The sequence below is a fragment of the Labeo rohita genome, chromosome 11, assembly GCF_022985175.1.
Source record: "Labeo rohita strain BAU-BD-2019 chromosome 11, IGBB_LRoh.1.0, whole genome shotgun sequence".
Classification (NCBI taxonomy): domain Eukaryota; kingdom Metazoa; phylum Chordata; class Actinopteri; order Cypriniformes; family Cyprinidae; genus Labeo; species Labeo rohita.
The window spans coordinates 157,565-169,822 of NC_066879.1; the positions used below are offsets into that span (position 1 = coordinate 157,565).

General features: G+C 41.6%; 1 protein-coding gene across 1 annotated transcript in view; it reads right to left on the bottom strand.

The window, feature by feature from the left end:
* ptprga (protein tyrosine phosphatase receptor type Ga) overlaps positions 1-12,258 on the bottom strand; it is a 228,747-nt gene that overhangs the window by 43,986 nt on the left and 172,503 nt on the right. The window contains exons 6-7 of the mRNA XM_051122442.1: positions 10,430-10,496; positions 1,914-2,071 (exon numbers count right to left, since the gene is read on the bottom strand). Of these exons, the coding sequence (XP_050978399.1) occupies positions 1,914-2,071; positions 10,430-10,496 (225 nt within the window). The remainder of the gene's footprint in view (positions 1-1,913; positions 2,072-10,429; positions 10,497-12,258) is intronic.

The window sequence follows — 12,258 nt, forward strand, 5'->3', positions numbered from 1 at the left end:
CATAAAGTATAAACCCAAATAGGAACAGTTACCGAATAAGCATGTGTCCTACTCTGTGTCCTAAACTCCTGAAACATTGGTGTCTCATTTTAGAGCAGTCAATGCAATTTATGAAAGAAGTCAATTAAATTTGTATGTGTGTGTAAAAAAATTCAGAAGTTACCCCCTTTGTAATCATCAACATTCACAAGTAACAGTTATTTAATTACACATTTTTTCTCAGTAACTGTAACTAATTACAATTACATTTATTTTTTAATTAAATTACGTAATTCCGTTACAAGTAACTAGTCACTCCCCAACACTGTATTTAATCCCATTGTATGAACTAATGTTTTTGTTGCTGTTCTTCGATGATCCAATTCAACCACACTAATAAGCACAAAATTACTTTAGACTAACATTAAACTAACATTTGTGCTTCATTTTTTTATTGCTAAAGAGTGTTGAACTTTCTTCTCCTGCGTTCTACTGTACAGACATGAATTCACATTTCCTTCAGCCTGAGGCTCATTCATTTCACTTCTGGTGCACTTTTACGATTGCCAAAAGTAGAACTTTTTATTTTAAAAACAAACAAGTAAGCCAGCCCAGATTTTTAAAAAAGTAACGCAAAAGTAATGCAACACAACACATTACTTTACATAAAAAGTAACATAATTAGTTACTTAACGCAATATTGTAATGCACTACTTTTAAAAGTAACTTTCCCCAACTTTGGTCATTGATATACATTGTGACCAACAAATTCTATCATCTAGTACTGACATATATATATATATATATATATATATATATTTTATATAATTTCAGTGCTGCATCAGCTGAGTGTTGGACAATCAGGTACACAATAGTATGACATATTGAGCTCCGTTCAAGATAAACGAGCAGAACAGAATCACAGAACTGTAAACGAATTACGCAATATAGTTTTACCAATGAGTTATACTGAAATTTGGTACTTATGTCCATTGCAGTTTCGTTTTTGTATATCAAATTAAACGTGTTGTCAGTCCATTTCTGGTTATAAAAAATTACTTTTATCGTTACAAAGTCTTACACCATATGGTTACAAACCTTAAAAAGACTTTGAAATAACATGGAATCTTACATGGCCAGACGAGGTTTATAAAGATCTCCTTTGATCTTTTATATGTGAGAGCAAAGCCTCTCTCTTTTAACACGCGCTGAGATCAGAAGCCACGGAGAGGATCGCTTTCTGGCGGAGAACAGCCTTCATAAACAGCCACTGCGTTCCCTGCCTGTACAGCACAAACATTTGCCCTCACTTATTGTCTGGTGTCTGAGTGTAGCGGTGACGGTTGTGAGAGCTCACCCCACAGCATCCACCCTCATGATTTCTGCTCCAAACCAGGCCTCTCGGTGGAAACTCACCTGACCTTCAGTCTGATAGAATGAAGATGCCCCATTTTCGCTCGGTTTTGTTATATGACAGTGTGAGAGCTCAGTTTGAGAGTTTTCCTTATCAATCGGAGCTCAGGAGCATGGCCGGGAGGACGGGACGAACGTGCGCGGGGCGACGCATACTAATGGCGAGGCGTGAGTCGGTGTGGCCGAAGCCTGCGGTCCTGCAGGGTCCATTAGAACAATAATGTGCATTATTCACACTGCTCTCTTCTTTTATTTCTCATACTGCTCAGCTCTCGTCCCAAACCCCAGGTGTTTTTCATCAGCTCTGTCTAATAAATCTCAAACAGTTTTAACTCCTCAGACTTCTCAACTGGGTCAGCCGCTCCGTATTGTGGGAATTGTGACTTTGAGCTTTGCTTTGAGTAAAGACGCATAATAACTTCCCAATCTTGTTTAGTATAATTCAGCATATGCTTTTTTTTTAAAGACACGAATAGCATGAGTAACTTTGAAACGCCTTCATATGTGTGGCAAAGACTCACCTGTTTGTAGGAGAGGAACACGGGTCGGCTGAAGACGATCCACTCCACCACTTTGCTGCAGGGCGGCGTGGTCAGAGAGCCGATGTAGCGGTAGTAGCTCCCGATGGAGGACGGCAACAGGTCTCTCAGCACGAAAGGCTCCAGAAACGTCTCTTTCTCTGGAAGAAGAAGAAGAACAAAAACTACTTTGAGAACAAGCATTCTGTGCAGTTAGTAGTGTTGATTACTGACGCTTATTTTGTTAGGTTTCTGAATCAGGTCCTTCTCTACAGTTCAGAAAGACAAATACAACACCATTGCCAAGCGGCAACATAATTTTAATAATAAATATACTTATTCTTTTCTATTATTATTCTTTCGATTTTTAATGGTTCTTTTAGAAGCAGTATAAATGGGATCCAACAAACAGACTTAACTACACCTTGTTGTCCATTTATTTTTATAAAACAGAACTCATATTACTGAGAATAACTCAAAATGCCTGTCCTTAACTACACATAGTAATTTGAGCAAACAGTCAGTAATTACAGTGATCTCACAAGCCCTACAAACAACACAGCACAGTAAGTGTTTGATTCTTTAAAAAAAGTCATTCATTTAAAAATTGGTTGGACGGCACCTGTTGTGCTATATGGTTTGGATTTGTTTAGATTGAGAGTCTTTCCTTCAGCAGTCGCTCTGCCGAAGTCACACTGCGCAGTTTGGTTTCACTAAAATGAACTGACACTTATGATTGAGTGAAAATAAATGGACTATAAGATACAATTGATTCAATTCTTGAGTCAACAGAGCTATGCTATTACTTTAATAAGCAATCAGATTTTTGAAGTAAACACAATAAAAAACTCAGAATAGCTCAGATCTGCACAGCAACACCCTACCACCATGACTTTAGTATGAACAAACACTCATGTTTACTTTAGGAAGTATGAAACTCTGATTGCGAGGCTTGCTTGTTTGATTCTGAAAATGTTTTTTTGTACACAGCAAAATGGAGCAGCTGTAACTTTGAGATTAATCTGTGTATTGTCCTAGAATTGCTTTTCTCCATTGTCGTGTCTGTTGTTTGTCCAAAAAGAGACACAGACCAAACGAGATGGTCGAGCTGTGGATGAGTTGTGCGTTTAGCGTTTTAAAGCCACTCAATCCTCGAGAGGACACAATCTGCAGATTTCTACCCATAATCCTCCTCTGATTGAAACGCTTATCAGTTCCATCCAACAATGCCTGCCCAACATATGGCTGGCCTGGCGACATGATAAAACCGCTGAATTACACAGCTTCCACTCGAGTGTTTCTTGCTCTGATTTCCAAACGCACAAACATTTTGTCTGAAATCAAGATAAACAGATGGAGCAAGTCGATTGGTTTGATGCGAAGCGACGATGACGCACAAAGGATGAAGTATATTGCCAGTCCGCTGACCCATATCCCAAACCTAACGCTGGGAGTCCGGTTCACAGGAGCTAAGCATGCGAACGCCATTTGATTCGGAAATATCTTTGCCTGAATTCAGCACAATTAATAACAAAAAACACACTGTTGACACTCTCCATTAGGCCATTTCCACGCCTTTCACATGTACTGCCAATCAGAGCAGTGACGGCCCGGCCAATGAAGACTTCAAAACACCCCTGGAAGACTGAATTAATGCTCTTGTATTACATTCCATACAGAAGCCGAGAGCTCATTTGAGTGTTTTGATTTATGCACCCCAGAGAAGAGACGTTCGCTTGAGTGAACAATACTCGGCGACCGGCGTGGCGCGCGATGGGACGAACATGAACTCGCAACGCACAACGCCACTGCCGATCACAGCGGGGTTCAGAGGTACCGCGATTCGATAGCGGCCTCATTATCACTCGCTGAGAGAGAGAGAGACCGAGAGAGAGCAAAACAAACAGAAGCACGCGCTCATTTATATGCGCCGAGATGGCTAGCGTGTAAATGGGGAGGCTAACGTGCCTTGTGCTGTGTGTATATTGAAGTTAAGGTTGAATGAATGGTAATCCCCTGAAGGATGGACTGGGAATGTAGAACTAGAGAGAGAGGAGCTTTCGCCGTGCCTCAGTGGCATGGTAATGGATGCCACAGAGCGCTTTCCTGTCACACACACACACACACACAGCCACGGGGCAAACGCTCCAGTCACACATCCGTGTCTGAACCCAGCACGCCACACGCAGTCCCGCCGCCGGAGCGTCCGTCAGGAGGTTACATCAGCTGCCGCGCGCTAGAAGAACGAGCACAGCCAGGACAGCGCTGAGGAAATTTCCCTTCAGTTTGCCACTGCAATTTCTGAGGGATGAAATCAAACCCTGTCCTTGTTTCTCATTAAACATCCTTAAATATTTTAGAATACAGAAGCAAACTGGTTTGCGAATGCTGTTTCATATTGACTACTAAGAGATACTTCACATCATTTCCTCACCTTCAGGCCATCCTAGATGTATACGGCCTTCCTTCTCCAGATGAACACAAACAAAAGTTGTTTCAGAAAAATAACTCATCTCTTTTAGTCCAAGAGCCCATACTGTATGGTATTGCACCAGCCATCATGACAGCAGTCCATACAATCCCAAAGCAAAGCAATAGGTGTTAATACTAATATTTTAAACTTTTCCCCCCATAAACATCACCTCTGAACAACTGTGCCAATGCATGTTCACAAGAGGGTCACATTTACGCTAGACGTGAACACAAATGCATTGTGAAGCTTGTGCAAGAAGAGATACAGAAGTGCAAATACGCAAATATCATAATTGCACTTATGTCACATTTCATGTTGTGTCTGCGTCGAGCATGACTGCATATATGACAGTGGGCTGGAAGCAATGGTTTAAAATATCATTTGAATAAGTTTATTACACACACGTATCATTTTGCTTCAGAAACATTTATTCATTCACTGGCTCGCATGGATTAATGTCATGATGGCTGTTTGTGCTCTTTGGAAAGCATTGTGGCACCCATTCGCTGTTCCACCATTATATGTACTCATAAAGTTGGATTATTTTTCAAAAGAAACTAGTTTGTGTTAATTTAAGAGAGAAAGTCCTATACATCTGGAGAAGTGATATTTCTGGGGAACTCCTCAAACAGATCTTTAGTGTGACCATATTACACACTTTTGTAGCATTTTAATTCTGTCAGTCAAGATATCTCGCATCAAACACAACATCATTTCGTTTTACCTGTAATGCTTACATGTCTGTCATCGGGGTGGGCAGAGTTAATATATAGTAAACAGGTGTCAAGGTAAATGTAAATGTGGGCTGTCATATGTTAATGTTAAATAATCCAATAATTGGGAATAAATAGCTGCCTGTTTTGAGCACACCCTACTGGGTGAACGTGACATGAGCCGTACGGTTTCGGACATGTCATCGCTTTTCCTAAACGTGAACATTTTGATGAAGCTGTTTCATTTCCATAAATAGTCCGAGTGGACTGGAGAGGGAGCTCAATCTACATTGCACTTCATCATACTGTGAAAAAGCAAGGAATTTCCTGCCATCCATTATACGTCCCCTTTAATAGCTTCAATAACTCCGAGAGTACGGTCGTGAGCGAACTCGACCCCAGCCGGGCGGCTCTATACGGACCTCATTTGTCCCCGCCGCTGACGTTAAAATGAAGCATGCACTTCATAAGAGATTCATTAAAACCTGCTCATGGTAACGTCAGGCGAAGGAACAAAAGCTTACACGCTGAATTAAGGATTCGCAAGTGACATGTTCCCAGAGGGCCTGTACAATGCGCCTGCACGCGTCCATTGTGATCTGAAGCAAATGCAAATGCGTCGTTGTTCACACAGGCTCTCGTGATATGCGACTTGTGGTTAACGTGTGGTTAAATATGAAGAGAAATTACCACAGGAGGCTAATGGATGATCGCTTAACAAGACGGCTCTCCTCTTCCGCCGGCCGAGAGCTTTAAATACAGCGTGTAAAATTCCTCCTTGTGCTTCTCAACACGGATGCACGCCTCTTAACACTACCAGAACTCTGCTCAGATCTGCGTTTTTTGTAGCCGGATTGGGGAGAAACAGGTTTAAGGATTCTCATACGGCTGCACGCATGTCATTTCAGCTGCAAATCGTTTGGTTCAGCTTCCTGCGTGTAGTGAACGTATGCGGCAGGAGATCAGCCGGCTGAAATTACAGAAGTCTGAGCACTGACAGCGGAGACACGGCTCTGAATATGTGCAGACCCCCTGCTCCTATCTGTCTGGGATGAGAAGAGAACGCAGCCCTGTCCCGCCTCCCACCGAGAACACACACACACACACCTCCATCGGCCCCTACTCAACCCTACTGAGCAAACCAGATCAACACGCTCCAGCAAACAGCTGCCGCAGGAGTCTGACTGGTGTGGACAGAGTGAATTAAGAGGATGAATAAATGCGCCTCTGTCTGCTCTTAGTTTATTGTGTGAATCAAGGGCTCAAGGTTTGGCTGCAGATGACAACTAGACCAATATGGGACAATGGGCATTCAAAAGTAGCTGTATATTCTGATAAAATATAATAATTTTAGCAAACGGCAGGCGAAAAAATCCCATTGAGAGCTTTGTTACAGTTTTTCTCAGTGGTTTTGGTGCATTTCTCAGATCAGAAATGAAAGTCGTTAAATGCAAAATGGCTGATCTAATTGTCATAAACTGTCAAGCATATTTTCTTTACACATTTCTTTTAGTCTTTTTGTAAAGTTGCCATGAATTGTGCAGGTGAATCTTGACTTTCACTAAAGCCGGACTCACATTACAGGAGTTTTAAAATCCTAACCGATTATGAAAACTGGTTGCAGCGCACACATAAGGAGAATCACTGCAGATTATCTTCTCTTAAATCTTAATATGCACACACTACAAGATTTGAAAATTGTGGCGCATCACACACTAGAAGATATTATTAAGATTATCATGACGGAGGGAGCGCCTCGAGTGATCTTACGCAACATGTTTACAAATGTTAACTAGCGTTCTAGCAGCTTTATACACTCACTATGTTGAAAACTGAGACGATTTAACTCCAGAGCTTTCCTTGCTCCATGTGGTTGTGGTATGTTTTCAACATATTATACAGACAGTGTTACTACAAAAACATAAGAAGCAGTTTCCTCCATCTCCACTACCCAACGGACCACACAGCAGCTGTTTTGCGGTTGCGCATTGGCTGTTGTGAAAGTACTGACGTAATCACAGCCGTGATCATCCCGATTTAAAATCCTGAATATCAAACATGTTTCATATGATCGGGGCGGCCCCGATTTGTGTGAGAGCAGATCGGGAGGTGCAAGATTCGATCTGTGAACGTCTCACATTACCAGATAATCCGTGCCGAACTTCGGGACCGATCGAGGTGCTCGACAAGATTTTTGCTCCCATCCTTGGGAGGGGAAAACCGGGGCTAAATCGGGCTAAAAATCCTGCATTGTGAGCCCGGCTTAATGAGGAGAATATAGATCAACCAATGATAAACCAGTTCTCTGGAATTCCTCATACAGTGCTGCATGCAGAAGCAAAGTTCTGCCTGCGTTTGCCTTTCTAATTTTGTATTTTCGCCTTTGTGCCCATTTCTTTTTCTTTTCCATATCACAATGATGTTGTAATGTATGTGTGTGTGTGTGTTTTTATTTTGTAAGACCACCAGTAAAAGTGTAACACTGAATCCTATCCAGTTTCTTTCAGTCAATATCCCACATACAGTAATGTGTAAATTTGCACTTTCGAAATGGATATAAATGGCATACATAAGAAGTGCAGCCTTCTGCATTTCAATACAGTTAGGCTGATGATACACGGGGCAACTTTTTGAGCAATGTTGCCGGGCAACTTTGGGCAATTTTGCTATCAATGGGCAACCAGGTGAGACACAGGGCCCACGAATGATCTAAATTATCCAGATAGAAATTTGTTATCAATTCTCAATGGAAACGAGTCCAAGCAACATTGCTCAAAAAGTCGCCCCATGTATCATCAGCCTAACTGTCATCCGAAGTGTTGGCATAGTTTACATCAGGTAATACTAACAGAGCGCACTGTTATACTGACAACATGACTGAGCATTTTGACTATGTTGTTTGTGAACAATGACACAAGGACAAGGACTAAAGTGACAGAATCCATGCACTATTTCATGTATTCAACTGCATCGCAACTGAATCTATGATGTGAAACAAAGGAGCGAAACAAAATGGCTCTTATAAGCTGGTTCTTTTTAGGAATCAAAAATATAAATACATAATTCATGCGAATAACTTTGAACTAACTTTGAAATCCGCATGGGGAAATCCTTTGCCCTCTCGTGATATTCCCGATTGAGTGGATTCCAACTGAAATGACTAGACTTTGAAGACAAAAGTTCACTGAACAATGTGTTCTCACCTTAACTGAGCGGTGTAGATATAGTTACTGACTTGTTCATATGACAAATAAGTGTTGTCGGATGTCAAAATTTTTGTTTTCGTACTTTTCTTTATGCTTAACATATTTAAAACTCTGTGCAAACATCCTTTTCAAAGATTGTGTTTATTATTCTATAAGAATGTATTTGTTATTGAAATCCTCTCATTATGTGGCAATGAAATTCTATTTTAGTTATTTTAACATCTGCCAAAATAACTGTCAATGGAACTGTTAAGCAACTGAATATTAAATAAAATATTTTAACATATGTTATGATTCCCATCCCTAGAGCTGCGCTGAGAGACCCAAATATCACAGAGACTAGGGAACGGGCTCTTTTCCTGGTCCTGCCGGCACCCTGCCATCCTGGTGGCGACATTTGCGAGCGCACAGATGACTCACAGCGCTCCTCATCAGAAAATGTAAAAATGGAGTAATCACGCTCATCACATTCTGGGAAGTCTCATCAGATAGACTGTCCTGATATTTGTCTCTGGCAGCAGGTGTAGGCAGGACTATTTTCAGTCTTGGTGAAATCCCTTCTGAGTGGGCGCCGTTTAAAGTGAGTGCCATTATTACACTGCATTAGAGTTGATCTCTTTGTCAGAATGGCACCGCCGTGCTTTTAGTAACTCGGCCGTCCGGATTACACCACGACTTCGTCATTCTTTCTCTCTCTCGCTCGCTTTCTACGTCCGTCTCAGTGGGCAGCGCAAATCGCAGGCCGGTAATTACCATCAAAGCCTCGGCGTGCCTTTAAACTTCGCGCGGACACATAGAGAGATGTTCCTGAGATGACTGAAAAGCAGGCAGAACAAGCGCGTATTAACTAAGAAACCCTTAAAGACGTCAATTTACTCCGTCTGAATCACGGACGGTCCTCGCCGTTTCATCTCAACATTCCGGAATATTGGTTCGGTTCACGCTGGGAGCAGCTGGTGGCGTCTTCATCATTTCAGAGCTTTTAATGTCCGGAAGCAGACAGAAGGAACGTTAAGGAAATTGTAGATGACTTTTAAGGGTCAACTAACGTAAGGTAGTTTTCAGGGTAAAGTCATCTTGCGAAATGAAAATTATCTTTTGGTGTCCCTAGCGCAGCCAGAATGTAAAATCTTAACGAGGAAGTATGCTGTGTCTTGAATGTAAAAATACTTTCTCCAATATCAGTTCAATATGCAACTATTAGTAGCTCCTTCGTAGGGAAATTTACCACAAAAAGTCTAACACTGTGACTGTGGGTGGAGTTTGGGGGCGGGGCCTCCTATTTATCTGACCAATGACAGACAGAAGAGTCTTTGCGAAACTTGGTTAAAAACCAGGAAATGTGTGTTTCATGACACTAGTGACAAATAAAGTACTATACCTCTTTAAAGAAAACAACAGGCTTTTTGGTAACTCTGTCTGGAATCCACAAAAAAAAAACATCACAATAATGCTGTCCATGTACCATTGCACACTGATTCTACTAGAATGTGATTCAGCCCACATTCGCAAATGAGTATTCTGCCGGACCAGAGGTAGTTTGTGGTAGTGTTTTGTTCGTGTATCAGCTTGTGGCTCGTGCAAAACCACTTCTGTTCATCTATTTGTCTACTCTTACATCTGTCATCAGAGACCGCCAAACAAAAACACGAGTGCAAAATTACACACATTCCTAGTCAAAATGACAGAGAGTAGATGATGTGTTTATGTACGCATGTGTGGGCGTTTGTGTGTTTGCCAGTCTATATATATGACAGGAATATATATATATATATATATTGTATAAATCTACAGTTTGAGCACACATTCTGCTCAAGAAACCCTTGATTTCTCAGCCAGATCTCCTGACTCAATATCATCATCATATCATCGTAGTGTTAGTCAGAGGCCGCAGGGGCCTGAGATCCTGTCAGAACTGAAGGGCTGTTTCACAAACAGACTGACTAATAGCAGACGAGTCGGCTTTGTTCATTCCAGCATGTGAGACGCGCCGGACGGCGACAAATAAGTAGCTGTGCAGTACACGCAAATGCATGTAACTAGTAAAAAATAATGCATGTGATCCATTTCAGTGCTGAACGCTCAATCTGAACGGCAATATTCCGTTGGATTAAATCATGTACTCACCGTGATGAACCACTCCTCTTAGACCGTGAATGATCGGATCTACCGCAGGATTGTCCTTCATCCCCACCTGAGAAACAGACAAGGAATACATGAAGAAGAATGACTCATTCGTGTTGGACAGACTGAAAGACAGACAGATGGACAGACGAGAACAAAGGACAGGTGGACAGACAGTATGCATACAGTAAAACAATAATCTACTACCACCGAAGCCATTTTTGACACAGGAAAAAGCTGTCAGATGCATGAGCATGTGATGTTTGTGCTCTGTGCTGATGTCATAAAACCACAAAATGATTGCAATCACACACAAACACAGTCTCACATAAGAAAACCCATTATGCCTCAAACTGCTTCAAAAGCTGCTGTGTTTGAGATGCACCTGAACCGACTGAATTGTTGAACACAGACAAAAGACTCCAGTATGTAATAAAGCCTGAAAGAGAGACGCTGTAGTACTGACCTCTAGTGTGTGTGTGTGAGTGTGTGTGAGTGTGTGTGTGTGTGTAGTAGTGAAAGAGAATGATAGCTGGCTCACTGCTGACTATATACAAAAATAAAATAGTTTGAAAATAATTTTAACAATCTTGACCCTAAAAGCACAGATCAGGGAAAATCCATAACAGGCGGAGCACACTTCCTTTGCTTCTCTTGGACGGAGGTGTATCAAATAGAGGTTTGTGCTTTTAAGAAGCCCCTATAGGGTTGAATCAGGAGACAGGCTTTGACAGAGAGGACCCAAGGGTGAGGTCTATTGTGGAGTCTGTGCGTGTGTCTGTGTGTTGGTTGTGTATCAAGGAGGGCAGCGCTGCTTAGCCGACCTAACCAACGTTCCCATGAGGCGGGAGTGAAAAGGATTCACGCACTTCCACTGGCCCTCAGCCACCCTCTCTCTCACAATAAATCTCTCCAGGCTCTTTGAACACTCTTGTGCTGTTTCTTGCATGAAAGAGAATTCCAGAAGCTCGACGCAGGAAGTGGGCACTGACAGTGAACGGCACAAGTCTGCAATACAACCGCTGTCTAGAACAGTTTTCTTAGACAGATTTCAGCCTCAGTGCAGCGATTGCTCACGGAGGTCACACGACAGACAGACAGTCAATTTTACAGTAAACATATCAGGTTTTTACAATGTATTTTTGCTAAAAACTCAAAAACTACATTTGGTTTAACCTTGTTACAAATTTCTTCAAAAGTTTTAACAAGAAAGGTTTAAAAATAGAGTGACAGAAGATAACAGAGATAACAGAAAGGAAGAACAACAATGACAGACATGCAGACCATCAGACAGACAATGACAGAAAAATAGATAGCAGACAGATAAAAAAAGATAAAGATAAAAAGGACACGGGGACAGACTTACAGATACAATGACAGACAATTAGACAGACGGACGGACAGACAGACATTTAGAATGACAGATAAGTAGACAGACAGAAAACAAGACAACAGAATCAGACAGATTCTTTGGTGTCGTTGGTGAAAATTCAGCACTAAGATTTTTCTTCTTTGCAGCAAGAGGAGCTTGGAAAGGCACTGAGCGGAGAAGAAAACACGGATTCGGCAACTGGCATATTTTTCTTATTTTAGTAGCAGGACTGGCTCGCCTCAGGACAGCTAGGGCCAGAGAGTGTGAAAAATGACGGGGAGGGAGACGGCGTGAGGTCTCTGCAGGTCAACAACATCAGACTGACAATAGAGCAACTTCAAGCGAGAGTTCACACCAAAAGTGAAAATTGTGTCATCGTTTACTCACCATCACGTCTTTCCACAACAACAAGATTTCTGTCATTAAAAAAAAAAAAATCACTTAAGAAAAAAGTCATTTG